The sequence below is a fragment of the Schistocerca gregaria genome, chromosome X (assembly GCF_023897955.1).
Source record: "Schistocerca gregaria isolate iqSchGreg1 chromosome X, iqSchGreg1.2, whole genome shotgun sequence".
NCBI lineage: Eukaryota > Metazoa > Arthropoda > Insecta > Orthoptera > Acrididae > Schistocerca > Schistocerca gregaria.
In genome coordinates, this window is record NC_064931.1 from 638,974,648 (window position 1) to 638,995,628 (window position 20,981).

The 20,981-nt window shown below is 38.9% G+C and overlaps 1 protein-coding gene across 3 annotated transcripts in view; it reads right to left on the reverse strand.

Moving 5' to 3' along the window:
• LOC126298445 (oxysterol-binding protein-related protein 8) overlaps positions 1-20,981 on the reverse strand; it is a 205,690-nt gene that overhangs the window by 97,533 nt on the left and 87,176 nt on the right. For 2 of the 3 annotated variants that reach the window (XM_049989775.1, XM_049989774.1), the window contains 2 exons: positions 19,208-19,374; positions 2,804-2,982 (listed from right to left, as the gene is read on the reverse strand). In XM_049989775.1, the coding sequence (XP_049845732.1) occupies positions 2,804-2,982; positions 19,208-19,374 (346 nt within the window). Of the gene's footprint in view, positions 1-2,803; positions 2,983-19,207; positions 19,600-20,981 lie in introns of all 3 variants that reach the window. The other variant, XM_049989773.1, reaches the window with a different exon arrangement.

Consider the following 20,981-nt stretch of genomic DNA (forward strand, 5'->3'; position numbering starts at 1 on the left):
GTGAGTTGTTATGATAAAAAGTGCTTAAGTTTGGGCAGATGCAACTATTAAAATAAACTGAGTAGTATGACGACTTACAAATTTCAGTGGGAATATGGAATAGATATCCTGTTGTTGAGACGGTTTGACAAGTGCGAGAGAGTAAGAATGGAAGAAAGTAATATGAAGAATTCTGGAAATAATTTCACGATTCTGGATGTAATCTTTTTCGGAATTAGGTCAAATATTTTATTACAAAATTTTAGAGTGTCGTTGTTACTGGCCTATGATATATGTGATGGTATATGAAGTTCGGAGAGGAAACAGAGAGATGGTAAATGAATTACATTGTAAGTTTTGTAAAAAAGTTATTTGTTCTAGAATTACGATTTTTTGAATATTTTACAAGCTGGTATCAAGCAAATATTCTAAATTAATTAAGGAAATGTAGGAAATGCTTTCAGTGACAATCTTATTTTGCTATTGTTCTTCATTATTTTCTCGCCCAGAAGTCATATTTTTTCAAGTAGTTTCAATTTGCGCCACTTGAGAGCATCAATTAAAGAAAATTTTCTGTTAATTTACTTTCACTGTGGAAAGTAATTAAAAGATTTAAACACATAATTCATTATGTAAAGGACAGAATAATTTGAGAGAAAAAATGTGTGTTAATGTTTATCTCTTGGGAATATATTGTATAACATAGTAGTCTTGGATGGAACTACTTTTAAGGAAACATCTACTTGTAACTGAAGCCTGGCCTGTATTTTAAGTGAAGGTGGAGTGTTATGTACATCACACAAATAAGGTGCCATGACAATATAAGAAAAACAATTGAAAGTGTAGGGGGACACAAATACAGTGCCAACTGTAAGGTAGGAAAGGATTTGCAGTTATACATGGGTGCACCATACAGGGAAAGGTGAAGGAAAAAATTGAAGTGATTAAATTTTGGAGAAGCACGCCGGAGTATATATACGAGGGTTGGAACTTTAATAGTGCCAACTATTTATTTACAGCTTGTACAAAATGGATACGTCTTTCAAAGTTTTATTGACCTTCAAAGTAGTCACTAGCATTGTGTATAACCTGTTACCAGCAATGTGGAAGTCGTAGGATACTCTTAGCAGTGCCAGTTGTGTTGACAGTTTGAGCAGCACGGTCTATTGCCCGCCGAATTTGTAGCAGTTCTGAAGCGAATGCCATGAAGTATTTCCTTCAGTTTAGAAATCGAGTTGAACTCATGAGGACTTAAGTCCGGGGAGTGCAGTAGGTGGTATAGCACTTAGTAGCCCCATCAGTCAAACAAATGAGTAACAGCTTGCACTATACGTGCTTCAGCATTGTCCTGCAAAATGATGGTCAGGTCCTGCAGAAAGTGTCATCACTTCTATCTCTAAGCTGGTCATAGATTGTGTTCCAAAAATGAAGCATAGAGACAGAAGTGATGACACTTTCTGCAGGACCTGACCATCATTTTGCAGGACAATACTCGAGCATGTACAGTGCAAGCTGTTACCGATTTGTTTGACTGATGGGGCTGCTTAGTGCTATACCACCTACTGCACTCCCCAGACTTAAGCCCTCGTGAGTTCAACTCGATTTCTAAACTGAAGGAAACAGTTCACAGCATTCGCTTCAGAACTGCTACAAATTCGTTGGGCGATAGACCGCACCACTTGAACTGTCAACACAACTGGCAATGGGTTATACACAATGCTGGTGACTTCTTTGAAGGTCAGTAAAGCTTTGAAACACGTATCTATTTTGTACGAGCTGTAAATAAATAGTTACCACTACTAAGTTCCAATCCTTGTATATGCCACGATGGTAGGATGTGTATATTAGGAGCTCTGAAAAGTGGGTATAATGATGCAAAATTACGAGTTAAACTTGACTGTGCAGTGCTGCAAAGTAATTGCACGAGTGAGAAACATGAAAACAAAAAGTTTCAGTTTTCCTGTGTTAACTGTGACCTTTGAATTAGCTACAATCTGTGTTGCGTGCTACGCAAGTCATGACCAAGAACTTCATGTTCGAAGGGACTGATTTGGATAATATAAAGCAAGCATCCGAAAACAAAGCAAACCTGTTTGTAATCTTTCCGGTAACAGGATTGGCTGAACACCATAAGCTGTCTGTTACAAGTGACTGTGGTAGGGTGTGATTGTTAAAACTGGATTAGACAGTGTTTTGTATAAAAGAAGCAGCAATATATTGAATTTTTCAATCAAAAATTCTCTCTCATTTAATATCACAGTACCAGTGAAACTGGAAAATTTTTAATGAGACCTTTAATTTGCATAGTGGTTCTGGTTCTAGTACAGCTTCTCCAGTAGAGAAACATTACTCGTTTTCCAATGGGTAAGGCATGAGTAATGCAGAAGACAAGACAAATACACCACCAAGAGCTGTGTGTGGAGTTTTCTGTAGGTAAAACTAAACCACACCATCGCAATATGAATTCCACTGTAAATGTTAACAAGCAATACAACAAATTTATCATTTCCTGTTTCAGCTCTAGGACTCTCATTTTGTCAACACAGTTTCCTACCATGGGCGACATTTAAGAAATTAACTGTCACTAAACACCAATAAAATTGAGTGATGTGCCTAATATTACAGTTTCTGTCCTCTTAAGAGTGAGCAAATGTGTTCTCCATTACCAGAATGAAATACATTGTTTCTTTGATTCAGTAAAAATTTACAGTCTAGTTTGTATGGACACAATAACTCTTCCATTTCATATAAATATATTATGCTGTTGTTTGTTTGCTTTCCAGAATGACAAGGACAACTTACAGATGCATAGTAATTTACTTACTGTGAAAGAATATCTGCATGATAGTAGGAATCAGACAGCTTGTCAAGAAATGACCGTGGTTCTAATATAAAAGTAGGCAGGACAACTTTTGACAGATCCATACCAGGACGAACTTGCTTTACAAGATACCATATCAGAGATTTATTCTCTTCTGCTAGCTCCTCAACTTGCTCTCCAGCCTGAAAATATAAATAATAATTGTTTTTTCCTATACAACACAGCTTAACAATAGCATTACCAAAGTTATTATTTCATCGGACCAATGTAAACAACTCTTTACACAGTGTAGTAACAGAAATGCAGAAACTCATTATTGATGAAACAATGATCATTTTAAAGCACAAATTTATGAACACCTACTCTTTTTACCTGATCTACTGGAAAGGTGTCACATAATCACTACCAAGTATGTTTTAACTTCCCTAGAGTCTAATTTTCATTACAACCACCACTGAACAACCACACCTAATGTAATAATGTGTCATTCTTAAACTAAAAGGGTTAGAGACTTAATATTTATTTACCCTCCAGTCACCTACTGACAGACAAGATTTGTCTTGTTAGCCACATGAATTGTATAATATTGTAATTTGTATTGCATTTATATTACCATACATTTATTCACTGTTCCAAACACAAAAATTTTGAAACTTACAGAAATGGATGTAAGTAAGTAATGCAACTCATTTCACGTGAGCTATGGAACTGCTATTTAAATAAGAATACCTAAAACCTGTATAAATGTCCCTTGTAGCTTCCCAAGCATACTGTGTGATACACTGCTAGACCAAAAAAGTGAAGCACCCACAAGGGGAGGAGGGAATGAAATGAAACTTCATGTATTGAGAGGATAGATGATGTTATTTCAGTAATTACAAATTTGTGTCAAATTTACAAAAAAATTGGCAGTATGCACCCACTTATGAGTATGATGTTGCACTGCCTCTGGCCTGCATGCACTCACTAATTCAGCTGGGTAGGATATCAAAGCCACTGTATCCTCCCCCTAGGCAAGCTGGGCCAGAACTGTTGTAACTGGTCCTCGATATCCCCAATATTATCACAGGGATGCAGTTGACATCCAAGCTGGCCTAATACGTGTTCTATCAGCGACAGATCTGGACACCTTGATGGCCATGGGAGTACCTCAACATCTTGCAGACAGTTCATAAACACACGAGCCATTTGTGGATGACCACTGTCCTGTTGAAAAATGGCATCACGATACTGTCGCACGAGAGGTAACACGTGAGGTTGCCCGTGTCATACTACTGTTCCTCAATCTCTGCCAGTCGTGGCCTAAGGCCATACCCAATTGTTCCAAACACAATGATACCAGGAGTAACACTGCTGTTCTCTCCCAGACATTGGAAGACTGAGGCCTCTGCCCAGGTCAATGCCACACTTGTCGACAATTGTCATCTGGGGTGGTGCGGAACTGCAGTTCATTGCTGAACACAATGTAACATGATTCATCTGTGGCCCATACTTCCTGGTTACAGCACCACTCCAGAAGCAGCAGTTTGTGTTTTCATGTTGGCGGCAGCCCACACATGGGTCAGCAATACCCTAGTCTGGCTGTTGATAGTCTCCAATGACTAGTGCAGGATGAAACAGAATATTATAGTGGATCCACTACCTGTTCTCAGATGGTAGGCACAGAAGTGAAGGGGTTACGATGAGCTTGGTGCACAATATGGTGGTCAGATGTGGTTGGAAAGAATCTTAAGGATGAAGCTGCCTGCCCTAACATCACCATGCAGTCCAACACTGAGGCACTGTCACATCCGAATGTCCCAAAAATCTGGATACTGCACTATTCTGCCAACTGGTCAAATGGAGATTCATAATGAGACCTCTTTCAAACTCTGCCAGGTATTTATTACACTGCCTCACGTGAGAACACCATGTGATCAAAAGTATCCGGTCACCTGCCTGAAAATGACTTACAAGTTCCTGGCACCGTCCATCGGTAATGCAGAAATTCAATATGGTGTTAGTTCACCCTTAGCCTTGATGACAGCTTCCGCTCTCGCAGGCATACGTTCAATCAGGTGCCGCAAGGTTTCTTGGGGAATGGCAGCCCATTCTTCACGGAGTGCTGCACTGAGGAGAGGTATCGTTGTCGGTCGGTGAGGCCTGGCATGAAGTCTGGGTTCAAAAACATCTCAAAGGTGTTCTATAGGATTCAGGTCAGGACTCTTTGCAGGCCAGTCCATTACAGGGATGTTATTGTCATGTAACCACTCCGCCAAAGGCCATGCATTATGAACAGGGGGTGCAAGCCCACACCATGAAACACGACAGCAACATAACACCACCACCTCCGAATTTTACTGTTGGCACTACACATGCTGGCAGATGACGTTCACCGGGCACCTGCCATCAGATCGCCACATTGTGTACCATGATCAGTCACTCCACACAATGTTTTTCCACAGTTCAATCGTTCAATGTTTATGCTACTTACACTAAGCGAGGTGTAGTTTGGCATTTACCAGTGCGATGTGTGGCTTATTAGCAGCCGCTCAGCCATGAAATCAAAGTTTTATCATCTCCTGCCTAACTGTCATAGTACTTGCAGTGGATCCTGATGCAGTTTGGAATTCGTGTGTGATGTTCTGGATGGATGTCTACCTATTACACATTACGACTCTCTTCAAATGTCGGCAGCCTCTGTCAGTCAACAGACGAGGTTGGCCTGTAAGCTTTTGCGCTGAATGTGTCCCTTCACATTTCACTATCACATTGGAAACAGTGGACCTAGGGATGTTTAGGAGTGTGGAAATCTCATGTACAGACGTATTACACAAGTGACACCCAATCACCTGACATGTTGGAAGTTGGTGAGTTACGCAGAGTGCCCCATTCTGCTCTTTCACAATGTCTAATTATTACTGAGCTCGCTGATATGGAGCACCTGGCAGTAGGTGGTAAACACATGAAAAACGTAAGTTTTGGGAGGCATTTGGATACTTTTGATCACATAGTGTATGTGGTGTATGGGATGGTGTTGTCATTGAGTGACTATAGAAGTATACAAGATGACTTGGACAAAATTTCTAGTTGGTACAATAAATAACAGCTTGCTCTAAATGTAGAAAAATGTAAGTTAATGCAGATAATTAGGAAAAACAATCCTTTAACATTCAAATACAGAATTAGTAAGGTGCAGCTTGACACAATTACATCATTAAATATCTAGGCATAACACTGCAAAGCAATACACAATGGACTAACCATGTCAGGTTGGTAGTACGGATGGTGAATGCTAGACTTTGTTTTATTGGGAGAATTTTGGGAAAATTTAGTTCATTCGTGAATGAAACTGCACATAGAATACTAGTACGACTCATTTTTGAGTACTGTTCAAGTGTTTGGGCTCCCCATCAGAAAGAAACCATTGAAGCAATTCAGAGGGGTGCAGTTAGATTTGTTACCAGTAGGTTTGATCACTACAAAAGTATTATGGAGATGATTCGTGAACTCAAATGATAATCCCTGCAGGGCAGATGATGCTTTTTTCACTATTGCAGAAATTTACAGAACCAGCATTTGAGGCCGACTGCAGAATGATTCTACTGCCACCACCATACATTTTGCATACGGACCATGAAAATAAAATAAGAGAAATTAGGACCGGTATGGAGGCTTTTAGACAGTTGTTTCTCTCTTGCTCTATTTCCAAGTGGGACTGGAAAGGAAATTACTAGTAGTGGTACAAGGTACTCTTTTCCATGCACTGTATGGTGGTTTGCAGAGTATGTACACCAATGTAGATGGAGATTTAGATGTAGATATAGATACATCCTATTAGGGCTGGTGACAACACTAAATTCAAACACCACCAACACACACTGTGACAGAATGGCCATCAAACAGTAAATGGCACAGCCCTCTGATCAAGTGGAATACCGCGCAGTTCACTTTCTGCATCTGAAGGGGAACAACACTGCAACAATTCATCCTGGTGGAAAGGTATGGCAACAATGTACCAACATATGATACTGTGATTAGGTGGTGCAGACATTTCCAGTGCATTCAGACAAGTATGAATGATGAAAAACAAAATGGCATCTCTCTGTGAAGAACCACGAATCTCAACAGAAGCAAAGGCCCTGCTGCTCAAAACACGTATATCTAAACTGAGGGATTAGGAAAAAAAAGTGAAAAATTGGCCCTGGATCAGTTTTCGATATCTTGTAAAATATTTAAAACGTGAGGAAGGTCGCCACCCCACTAGGTTGCACAACTACTCACACTCATTTAAAAAGCCTACCAAACTGATGCAACAGTGCGAATGTTGCAGCTGAGTCAAGCCAATCCAGATGCATTGTTTACGCACTTGATCACCAGGGTCGAGTGCTGAGTGTTTCACTATGGCACCAAAACAAAGGAGCAAAGCAAGCAGTGGAAACGTGGATCCACCAACATAAAAAAAAGGTGAAGATCCATGCATCACTGGACTAAGTGATGCAGAGAGTTTTTTGGAACTACCAAGGACTGGTGCTAACAGATTACACTTTTAAGAGGGTAAACTGGCACAGGATCATACTACAGAAACCTCCTGACGTTCTGGGAGTCTTCACTATGAAGCACTGCACGAGAATGTTCAGGGGGGAGCTTTTGCTTCATAACAAAGCCCCAGACCATTGTGCACAGGGCACAGTCACACATGCTGGTTTTTTGTGCCCCAGCCCCAACCCCGTTTCCATGTTCTCCAGACAGGGCACCAGTGACTACTTCCTTTTTCCTCAGATGAACAAATCTGTGTGTGGCAGGCATTTCCAGAATGTTGAGTTGGTGATTTGTGCAGCGGTACATTTCCTGACAGACAAAATGCAGACTTATACAACCAAGGTCTCTGCAACATTATCCACTGCTGAGAAACAAATTGTATTGAAGGGTGAATATGTGGAGATGGACTAACACTACCACAAAGTTTAATGGCCACGTCTGACCTTTTTTTTTTGTGAGGTGATAATTAAAAATTTTTGATTAGCTCTCATAAACTCAGTGTGTGTGGTAATACTTCACATGAAATACTACTATTGTGATTCAGGTAGTGAACTAATGGCTATGCTAAATCTATCATCAAAGACAGAGGTGTGGGTGGCATGATCATCTATGTTCTTCATTGTGACTATCACATAAAGTTCTGCAGAATATATGAAATGTGAGATTCTCTTCCAACTTTTTTACTCAATAGATACTCCATTATAATCCAACAAGAAGCTGAGAATGAAGAAGCAATTTCCTGAAACACAAAACTAGGATCACTACGTTCTCCAACTCGGACAATGAGAAACTGGCATTACTTTATTTCTTTAAAATCACAGATATGCAGCACACTACTGGCAACATTTCATGTCATTAAATTTCATACAAACACACACATATTGCTGACAATAAGGTAACCACACAGAACCTTATCCACATAAACTGCTTCACAAAAAGCATGAAGCACACAGAAGACATGGTCAGATATCAATGTAACTTTGTAAACGTACTCATCACTAGCAGGTGTGTATATGACTAATGTTGCAATATCTGCAACAGACTACCAGAGTGCATTAGTGTTGTCTGTATTTAGTGCTGTTACAGGCCTGGTAGGATATAAAAGGAGAGTAAACAACTTCCAATGTTAAATGATAACTTTAAATGCCACAGTGATGCAGCATAATTATGTGGGACAGCATTATTACCACACATCAGTTTTTTTTTAAAGGTGCCTCATTGTGTGTCTCCATTTGGCTGACTGGTTGAATCATGCAATATCCAGATTTAAGGAGCATTCAGATGCGGCAGTGGCCCAGTGTTAGACTGTGTGGAAAAATGAGATCAGGCATACTTGTCAAGGTTCTTGTTGACGACATCTGACCACCACAAGAGAGCATTGCCATTTTGGACACCAAGCAGATTCGCAAACAAGCAATGGACCCCTGTAGCATTCTGTGTCATCCTGCACCATTGGTCGGAGACTAGCGCCAGCCAGACTATGGAATTACTGACACACGTAGGATTCCATTAACATCAAAACACCAACTGACGTGTTTCGTGTGGTGTCGTGACCGGGAAGGATGGACTGCTGATTAATATCATAGCATTATGTTCACCAATGTACTGCAGTTCTGCACCACCCCAGGTGACCATAATTGAGTTTCGTGGTGACTTGGGGACTGGTCCCATTCTTCCAATGTTTAGGAGGGCTAATGATCTTACCCCTAGTGTCTGGAGTGTGAAGCCATTGGCTATGACTTCAGGTCATGATGTGACAGCAAGTAATGGTTACTGCTGATTAGCTGCTCTTCCTAAACAGCATCTCATATAAGAAAACCAGTTCCGTCTTCACCTGCAGTTGCTTGTACTTTACATACTTGGGCTATATAAAGCACTGTTTAAAAAGAATAGTTCAATATAGCAATAGGGTCGAGCCACACGTCTGCTTTCATGCCCTGCAGCTAATTCGCAGCAAATAATAACCTGTAGCTGTGTTCCTGCCGGTCAAATAGTATATGCACTGGCCAGAACTGCGAGTTAATAAAATACAAAGAAATATAAAATAAAAGTTAAATGAATAATTTAATAAAAAAGATTCTATTGTAACATCTGTAATTGATAAAGACATAGAATTACACTTAATAATGTTCAGTCAAGAAAGGACATTGCAAATGGGAAGTGGTCCTACGATATTCAGTTAAAATACAGACAGAAAATACCCTTATCAAATGCAGTGAAGTTACATTGAGAGCATTAAGAGAATGGTAGTAAATCTCCAAATTAAATAGTCATCAAAGATTAGCAAAAACTGAGTCCATTTTATGATCACATCAGTTCAAAATAGTTCAGAGTACAACACGATGATTCACAAATTGACACACACGATATAAAGAATAGTCACTCATATTCCGTCTATTCTCAGTTCCATAAATCAAGCAGCAAAAGTTAGAGTTCTATTCTGGAGCACATTTAGACCTCTGGGAATATAAAGTTCCTTCAAAAGTTAGAGTACTGTAGCAGCCGTTCACCACCCAAAAACAATCACCTACACGACTGAATCGCGCATGTTACTTTAGACAGGTCTGCCTTCTCCCAGCACTCACTACAAAGTGTCCTGAATTGCTCCCTTGACTCCCCTAGCGTTCCGCTACTGCCTGCTTATCCATTGGCTGAAGCCCATCCCCACCAAAAATGCATCATCCTTAAGCTCTACAGACATTATGTGATTCACACTGACCGAGTCCCAGACTAAACTAATATATTACAAAAATAATGAAATGTTATAAACATTGTCACACTAAGATAACTCACAATAAATATAAATGAAAGTTTGTCCATAAATAAATAAGCCAGTATCCTTGCACAAGTGCGCTCATGATAAATGATGGATTGTTATTAATTATTATTTAAACAATTATTTATTCCTTCTTTTGGTTCTCTTCTCAATTGTAATATCCGCTTACATGTGTGACTAACCAGTTTTAAATTAGCACAGTTTTTAATAGCACATGCAATCAACATTTAAATAAAATTAATGCCAAAATAATAAAAAAATCATTAATAAAAACACAAGTATGGCAAAAGGTGAAGTATTGATGCTGTGTTCATTTGCTGCATAAATGTCGAGAGTACAATGTTCTGACAGACATTTGCATAATGAAAGAGAGATAAAAAGACATCGTAAGTCAATAAATAAAACGGATACGGATACGTAGCTTTCAGGAATGATTGCTATGGTGCAATGCTATCATCTGAGATATCATATGTTGAAATCGCATAACGTGTTTAAAAGTTGTTAATGCAGGCGTTCACTGTGTACATGTTTATTCACTGTGAAATATTAAGTTCTATAATTTTAAAGATATTGAAATATTGTTGTGCCATTGGATGTGCCTAATTTTTCTGAGATCGCAGATGTATTCAGATTTGCATTAGTATTTGATAAGAGTTATTGTCGAATCACAAAGATCTGTAACTTACACAGCTGTAAGATTGTCTGACAATCTGTCGTAGCACTGTCTGTTGTCCTAAGCGATTGTCTGTCTCCGAAATGCCCTGTACTGGGATTTACTCACATCCAGTCCTTCGATGCTAGTCTATGTACCTGGACTTGAGCTCATCGTCACCCAGCCAGAAGCCGGAACTGTCTGGCGAACCCTGAGACCTGGGTCTGCTACCATTCAGCCGTGCAACTCACCTCGTTCCAACACTGGGCAGCTGATTAGCTTACCTAAATATGCGTTACCTTACAATAGTTGGTAATGATTAAGGAAACTGATGGCACAATGGTGTCTATCATCTATCTGCACGATAGATGCTGTGGCCAGAAAGATCTCCAGATCTGTTCCCGCCAGAAGTGTGTGGGACCAGCTTGGATTTAAACTCTGTCCCAATGCCAGTATCCAGAATCTTGAGGACCAAACAGTTGCAGGCCAGATTGCCTCACGAGAGGCTACAACAGCTTTATGATACCCTTCCCAACCGAATCGGTGCATGCATCCAGGGCAGAGGGAGTGCAACAACATATTAATAATTGGGCTCACATTCCCAATGTTCTTTGTAAACTTGACGTGATTCTGTAAGCACTAAAATAACATGACAGACCCTCTCAACCCATGATGTTTCATTTCATTTCATTTCCTCCTATCCTTCTGGGTCTTCACATTTTCTGTTTGCCTGTGTAAATGAAGGAATCTTAACTGAAGAGTAATTTTAGTATTTCCATCTACATCTACATCTACATGGATAGTCTGCAAATCACACTTAAGTGCCAGGCAGAGGGTTCATCGAACCACCTTCACAATAATTCTCTATTTTTCTAATATTGAATAGCATGCGGAAAAAATGAACACCTATATCTTCCCTTGAAAGCTCTGATTTCCCTTATTTTATTATTATGATCATTTCTTTCCTATGTAGTCAGCATCAACAAAATATTTCTACATTTGGAGGAGAAAGTTGGCGATTCCAATTTCATAAGACAATTCCGCCACAGTGAAAAATGCCTTTATTTTTATGATACCTACTCCGAATCCTGTATCATGTCAGTGAAACATACTTCCTTGATAATACAAAACGTGCTGCTGTTCTTCAAACTTTCTTGACCTACTGTGTTAATCCTGTCTGGTAAAGATCTCACACCATGCAGCAATACTCCAAAAGAGGACGGACAAGCGTAGTGTAGGCAGTCTCTTTACTATATCTGTTGCATCTTGTAAGAGTTCTGTCAATAAAACTTAAGTCTTTGGTTTGCTTTCCCCACAACATTCTCTGTGTGTTCTTTCCAATTTAAGTTGTTCGTAATTGTAATTACTAGATATTTAATTGAATTCATGGCCTTTAGATTTGACTGTTTTATCATGTAAATGAGGTTTAACAGATTCCTTTTAGCACTCATATGGATGACCTCATACTTTGCATTATTTAGGGCCAATATTCACTTTTCGCACTATACAGATATCTTTTCTAAATCATTTTGTAATCTATTGTGCAACCAAAATTTAATGAATACCTCTTAGTGATCATGTGAATGATGTCACACATTTCATTATTTATGGTCAGTTGCCACTTTTTGCACCATACACACATCACGTCTAAATAATTTTGCAATTAGTTTTGATCTTCTGACGACTTTACTAGATGATAAACAACAGCATCATCCGCAAACAACCTAAGATGGCTGCTCAGATTGTCTCCTAAAACATTTATATAGATGAACAACAGCAGAGGGCCTATAGCACTACCTTGGGGAACCCCAGAAATCATTTCTGTCTTACTCGATGACTTTCCATCAATTACTACAAACTGTGACCTCTCCGACAGGAAATTACGAATCCAGTCACACAATTGAGATGATATTCCATAAGCACTCAATTTTACTACAAGCTGTTTGTGAGGTACAATGTCAAAAGAATTCTGAAAATCTATAACTACAGAAACAATTTGAAATCACTTGTCAATAGAACCCACCACTTTGTGTGAGTAAAGACCTAGTCACGTTTCACAGGAACGATGTTTTCCAAATGCGTGCTGACTGTGTGTCAATAGACTGTTCTCTTAGAGGTAATTTATAATGTTTGAACACAATATATGTTCCAAAATCCTACTGCATATTGACGTTAATTTATGAGCCTGTAATTTAGTGAATTACTCCTACTGCCTTTCTTGAATATTGGTGTGACCTGTACAACTTTCCAGTCTTTGGGTACAATTCTTTCATCCAGTGAGCATTTGTATATGATCATTACGTAGTGTGTCAGCAGACTCTGAAAGGAACCTAATTGGTATACAGTCTCGACCGAAAGATTTGCTTTTATTAAGTAATTTAAGTTGCTTTACTACTTCAAATATATCTACTTCTACATTACTCTTGTTGGCAGCTGTTCTTCATTCAAATTCTGGAATATTTACTTCATCTTCTTCGGTGAAGGAATTTCGGAAGGCTGTGTTTAGTAACTCTGGTTTAGCAACATTATCATCGATAGTATTTCCATTGCTATTGTGTAGAGAAGGCATCGATTGTCTCTTCCTGCTAGAATACTTTACACAAGACCAGAATCTCTTTGGATTTTCTACCAGGTTTCGAGAAAAAGTTTCGTTGTGGGAACTATTATAAGCATCTCACACTGAAGTCTGTGCTTAATTTCGAGCTTCTGTAAAAGATCACCAATCTTGGAGATTTTGCATTCATTTGAATTTGGCATGCTTTTTTCATTGTTTCTGCAACAGCGTTCTGAAACATTTTGCATAGCAAGGGGGATCACCTCCATAGTTTGTTTATTTATTTGGTATAAATCCCCCAATTGCTGTCTATACTATTTCTTATAACAACTTAGGAAAATAGTATACTCTATGTCAGTGTGGCTGAACTACAGTCCAATTCACATGTTGATATTTCTGAAGATCAGGTCATAAACTAGTTAAGAGTACAATGCTGTACACACCAGAACTTAATGTGGAGAAGTGTGACATCGGTTCAGTGTTGCTAACTTTAATATCAAGTATCATATGAATTACAAACTCTCCTTTCCATCCTCTGGCTGGTTTTCTCATATCGGGTAAGTCAACTTAGCCTTTAAGGTGTCTCTCGATCAGCCTCACAAGTAGTAGTTAGAACAGGACACATAGTTAATGAATTTAATATATTATCACTTGCTGTCCTGTTAACCTTTGCAAACCGTACAGTGGAAAATATGGTAATTCTGATCACCTTGTATCTTTGAGATTTACGAAACAATTGTTGCTTTATGGTGACACTGTGTGGACAAAACTAAGATAGGATAATACAGAAATACACAAAATACATGGCAGTTCTAACTCTGCCACCACAAACCAATGCTGATCTCTAGAGGATACTTCAGTAATGGAAGTCAGTACTATAAGCTATGCTGGATGGTCTCATCCACACTATGAGGAGCTGTTGTGCATCCTGTATTACAATACGAGGGCACCACACACCGTACTAACATTCCGTAGGTGGTCAGTGAAGAGTCACTACAAGTGGGAACTGTCTCCCATGGCCTGTTGCTGGTCTTCCAGTGTATCTTGTCCTCTTTGTCACATGTAAACATGTTAGCAAAGCATCTTACACACACACACACACACACACACACACACACACACACACAGTAACAGCATCTCAAGTGGTTTGTGGACCTGTATGATCATTAAATTTGTGGACATGAATGTATTTCATGCAGTCTAATAATTCGACCAAGAGAATGTCACAAAAAAATTTTTATGTATGTGGAGTTCTGACGTGGTATCACAGTGAGAAAGTGTCATAATACTCTACAAGATAAACAAAAAATGAAGAAGGAATGTTAACATTTAAAAATGTATTGTTGTCATCAGAGACAGAGACAGGCATATATCATGTAAGGATGGTGGAGGAAGAAAATGTATGCACAGATGGCTGGAGTATAACTGCTTGAAACCTACTTCCTACTTCTTCCACATTCAAGCCTGTTATGTCAATCACCGCACTACCTTTATCAGTGAGGATTATATATATAAAAATTTGCAACCAGCCACTTTTTTACGATTTACTCAACCATGAACATGTTTTCGAGCCACTGCAGGCTCATCTTCATATGGAGGTGTTACAGATACATTATCCTGTGGACCAAGTGTAGCTAGATGCAGTGCTAGCGTTGCTGGTGGAACTTTTGGAAATTTAGTAATCGGTGAAGAAACTTTTATGAATCCAAAAGTTTTTTTTTATGTTTTAGGTACTTACAGTTCACTGCCTTGTGGTATTCACATCAGATTGCTCATATAATGTGCATTATTACACTATGTAGCTACACTTGGTCCACAAGATAATGTTTCTGTAACACCTCCATCTGAAGACGAGCCTGCAGTGGCTCGAAAACATGTTCAGGGTTGAATAAATCATAAAAATGCAACTTGTTCCCTATTTATTACCAAATAAACACCAATTTAAATCACAGTCGCAGTTTGTCACCCACAATGGACATACTTAAATATAAAGTTATATATTTTCATGCAGTTGCAATGCAAACTGTTTACTGCATTTAGGCACAGTGTGTTGAAAGTACACTTGACAGCATACAAAGGGACAGTGGCTAGTATTTTAATTGCCTGTCATATTACCCTAGAACCACTCACATTAAACAGCGTTCAGTACTGCTTAGGAAAATAAAGGCAAGTGTAGCTGGGGAGTTACATCTTGTTGACACTCAGTATAAAGCACACATCCTATTAAAACCCACAAGAAAATCACAGGATTTTAGAGATGAAGGAGGCACTTAAGACATGGACAGAGTCAAGTGCAAAACAACAGTAAGAAATAACTGAATACTGCAGCACTCTGTATACTAACTTCATAGTTTGGTGCCATATTGGACTGACTGAAAATCAACTGCAAGATGAAAGAATTCACAATGAACCCACTTTCAGCAGCAATTTTTTGTTTTACTGTGTTAATATGTTTCATCTACAGAAAATACAAAATTAACAGAATGAACAGTCCATACTTCTTAATATCATGTTTTGGACACTGAAAAAGCACAGATACCGTGAAGCCTATAAATTCGTACCGGACCATCGTTTGCTGAGGCAAATACTGAGAGGTCAGAAAACATTACATTCTGCCATTCAAAATAGATATTTTCATCAGAAAATGCCAACTGGTAGAGTTGATTATCATCATGAAGCTTCTTGATTCCCGCAAGTTTATTTACAGTCCAGCCTACTAAAGCTGTCAGGAGACAGTGTCAACTGACTTGGTTTCAGCTGTACTGCATTTAAGAAAGGATTTAACTATGATATGTTTAAAAGTTCATTATCCTGGAATTGTGGTTTTATATGCCAATGTCCAGATCCCATGTGCCAACTAGTTTCCCCAGTTTCATAACATAATTTCGTCCATTGTTGCCCAGTGCAGTCAGAAAAATCATACTATGTCCCAGCCTTCAACATTAAAATTCCATTCTTCCACAATAGCAGTGACATGGTCCAGAACAGCCTGCTGATAATGCTTAGCTCATGGATAAAGTGGCTGGACTCAAAGCACAGTGGCACAGGTATTTGACCTTGAATCATGTACTGTCATTCGCTGTTACAGAACATATGATACAATGATATATGAGCTTGCCACATTAGACTGTCGCTCAATGCAGCAGAATCCTGTCACAAGATGTGGGGATAACATTTAATGAGACAATTTAATCCAGAGTTATATTGTCCTTTGGGTAAGGTGATCCTACAATAAAGTTAAGCAGTTTAGTCTCTCTAAATGTATTCATATATGGTTTAGGTCACTAGGTCCTGGTTTTTGAAATAATCAAGGTCAACAGGCATCAGGTTTGAGCATTTTACCACTTTCAACTGGAAAGTCAGCACTGCAATTAAAGTGATTACTTACTAATCTGGACAAAATGGGTTGAAATATCTAGGTACACATTTATTTTATTTATCACCTATATAATTTAAAGTATTTAATAAAAATGAAGATTAACTTTACTTTATGCAATAATTATACAATAATATAATAACAGATCAGAATAACAGAAGATACAGTAGTAGATAATTTAAAAACATACCATTTTATGCAATTAATCAGACACATTATTACCATTAACTAATTACATCCAAGTGCATTTCCATGAATATAATCCAAGTTTCATTTCCAGCAACTATTAGGCAAAAGAAATATGCATGTACCAAAGTGTATTATTTTCAGTATGCATCGTGCTGACAATGTGTGTTTTGAATGCTTTTATGACATTTATCAGCCAGTGCACTGGCAACATGAAGTTCAGGAGTAGATTGCCTGAACGACAATATGAAATAATATGCATCATGATTATCTATTTCCTTAGAAACTAAGGCCTAGTGATCTGAACCCTTTTACAAGAGCCAGTTTTGATTGATCCCCTATCAGTATGTCGAAGAGCATTAAAAATCATGGGCTGTTGGGTATAGGCTCACCGTGACTGAATTCAACAATATAATCCTAAGAAAAATGTGATCATGTTGCTTGCAGGTTGACCCTTCAGCAACAGTGATGACTAGCAAAAACTTCCATGTTAAGGGTCTATGTAGTGTACCCATAACTAATAACAGCACAATTTATCAGCACAGATTTTGTCTGCTTGCAATAGGTCTAGAATACAGAAAGGGCCATTTTTCTGAAATATTTCTTCTTCCATGAGTTGACAATGTAAACCAGAAAAATAACATGGTGAATTTCATTCCTGTCAGTGCTCTACAAGACTCACTCTAGCTCACAAGGTGATTATAATTAAAATTCCAGTTTCAAAGTTCTGTAAAAAATGAACCATTGCTCAGAAAGATGTCAAATTTGAAGGGGATATTATTGAAGAACTGAATGGAGAAATGTTCTGGAAACAAAATTTAATGAAAATTTTTCCACTAGATGGCACTGTAAGTTTCTTAATGTAAATGGGTTCAGCTACAAATGACAGATGAATCGAAATATGGTGGCTATGGTGGGATTTTCATATTACACCAACTGTACTTTGCAATGTGCATGACTGCACAAGTTTGGTATTCAACAATTGTGGTACTGTTAGTTAGTTAAGCCCATCCACCACGGCAAGGTCGTACCACATCGGATGGGAAAAATCTGTTGAATGTCTTACGCACTGTGCCATTAATTCAGCTAAGTTTGTAACTGAAGCACTGAATATAGCATATTTCAAATAACCCAACACTCTTAAGTCACATGGATTAAGATCAGGTGATCTGGATGGCCGGGCTGTAGGTAAACAATGGCTGATAATTCTATCCTTTCCAAAATGCCTCTGCAGCAGCTGTTTTGCTGGCTGTGCAATGTGTGGAGGTCCGTAATCTTTCATAAAAATAATCCTCCCCACACAGTCATGCTGCTAAAGAATTGGAACAACATTGGTGCTCAAAAGACTGTCATAGCATTTACCAGTGATGGTACAGGTAACAGGACCTGCAGGACCCATCTTCTGGGAGGAGGTGGGAAATAGCTATATGATCAAGGATGTGGTCAACCCACACCGTTACCTTTGCAGAATGAAGTCTGCACCAGTTGATGTATGAGCACACCTTCCATTGCCCATACTCAGAAATGCTGTGTATTGTCACTTCCTTGGATATGAAAATGGGCTTTGTCTATCCACAGAATGTTCAAGGGCCATTATTGTCTGCTTCCTCGTGAGAAAGAAATTCTACAGTAAAATTTTGTCTTGCAGGCAAGTCAGCATGAAACAATTCCAGAACATTAATAATTTTGTATGGATAACAACGCAGTATGTTTCATAGAACCTAGTGACATTGGAGCAGTTGTTTTCCTCTCTCTGCCACACTGTCTCTTTGAATTTCATAATCATTTTGTCCAGACCCACGGCAGACATCGAACCAATGCCCTTTTTCATTCTCTTGAGCATCTGAAACTTCTGCAGAGCTACTGGCACACAGTCACCATTCTTGTAAAAGAGCTTCACCAGCAGCACATGATCCTGCACTGAGACAATCCTGCTGTGCATCTCAGATGCAAATTGTGGAACAGCTATGTACTAGGTGTGTTTTATTTTGTATACCCTGACAGCACCATCCAGTGGTATAATTTTCGTTAAAAAATGGTTTCCACAATGTTTCTCACTTCTGTGATAACATTCTATTCAAATTTGACACCATTCTCAGCAGTAGTCCACTTTTTTTACAGTGTTTTGAAACTGGAAGTTTAATTATGATCACCCTACAAAGTTCTTTCCTGTCTATTGGGTTGTCACATATAGTACTTTCACATGTTATAACAGATAGGCACACTTTAAAAACAACAATTTCAACTTTAAGTTTTGATAACTTCTGATTCATAGTGAAAAGTAAACACACACTTCACATCTAAATCACAAAGAAGATAAAAACAGAATTTTTTGTGCTCACACTTCCAAACTCTTCTGGACGTTCCTCATGGTGAACATATATGGTCTCAGGTGGGTCATCCAGCAGATCACCCACTTCATCTCGCTTGCCAGTTGATCCCTCTGAATCCGAGTCTGACAGTGAGAGCTGTTCAGGTACATTGTCTGGCTGGCTGAGGTCATCCAAATCTGTAAACACAGGTCCAGGGCTGGGCTCTACTGGGGCAGGGCTTATGCATATAGAGGGTGGGCACTCACGTTCCAGGAATGTTACTGCATGAAACAGCTGCTGAAACAGTGGGCCAGGACTGGGACACGGACTAGGGCTGGGGCCGGAAGATGATGCTGAAGGATATGGACTGGGCGTGCGTGAACTCACACTACGCAGAAGGTTACTGACTGATAGCAAGGCATCTGGCAGGGATAGGGCAAATAATAATGAATTCAGAAACTGTTGAATTTGAGCAACATTTTATCATAAGAAATATCATCATTCGCTCAATTCCACCAGTTAGTTTTGAGGGCACAATCTCTCATAGCTTTATTGAATTTTTGTTTCTTAAGTCAGTGAAGCAAGAGTTAAAAGTTGAAAGAAAGTCAGAAAATAATACACTTCCTTATATAGGAAAATATAGCAACAACTTTCAACACTGAAAGGAAAGCAGATGCAGATTATTGTCAACTACATCTAATTGCAGTATTACTCCAAAATCTAACAATAATTAATGCAGTGTGGAGACAAAATCCTATGAATGAAATTTTCAATCTGCAGTGGCATGTGAGCTGATATGAAACTTCCTAACACATTAAAACTGTTTGCCAGACTAAGACTAATTCTGAAGTTTTAGTCTTCCAGGAAGTTTCAGAAATACTCTGAACTTATATGACACACAGCGCTGTAAAGTGTCATTAATGAAACTGGTGGAAAACTTTATTTAAGAATTCAAAGTCTTTGTCTATGTAATCTACAGCTACAATGATGATACTTTTTATGTACTCAGAAATAAGTTAGAATTTTGTTTGTTATGCTTCTAGCACATGCTGTTACTGATTCAATGCATTTGTAACTCAAATGTATCTCTTACAGAACACAGTCATCACAGTTTCATAACCACAAAGGTTCTTAATAATATAGTTTTTTATCACCAGCACAGCCATCCACATCACTGGCAAACTACCATCAGAATGAGACAGGAGGGTGGCTGGACAGTAGGAAATGGGGGAGAAGAGAAAGCAATTTGGAGCTGAAGCTCAGTGATACTGTGCAAAAGACGAAGTAATGACGGGTCGAGAGCCAGGAGGGAGGAAGGATATAGGCACGAGAGAGTGCAGCAAGAGGGCAGGCAAGTCACGGACCATGAGGTAGGCCAATCTGTGATGCTATCTGATGGAACAGCTGCAGTTGGACAGTTGAAAATGAAATTAGCAGTCCAGGGAGGGGGTAGGAGTGTTAAATGTGCCATCTCTAATAGTTTATATAGGTGAGGGGTGTGGGGTGAAGGCAACTTCATGATTGACAAAAGTGAGGCAGGTGTGGTAGGGTAGTGTGTGTGTGTGTGTGTGTGTGTGTGTGTGTGTGTGTGTGTGTGTGTGTGTCTCAGAGAGAGAGAGAGAGAGAGAGAGAGAGAGAGAGAGAGAGAGAGAGAGATGATTTTTTTTTTTTTTTTTTTTTTGTTTGTTTTAGGGCACCAACTACAATGGTCATTAGCGCCCTGACTAATTTAGGAATGTACCGCACAAGGTTAAAACAGCAACTAAAAGGGTCAACACTATAAAACACGTATTAACAGGCATAG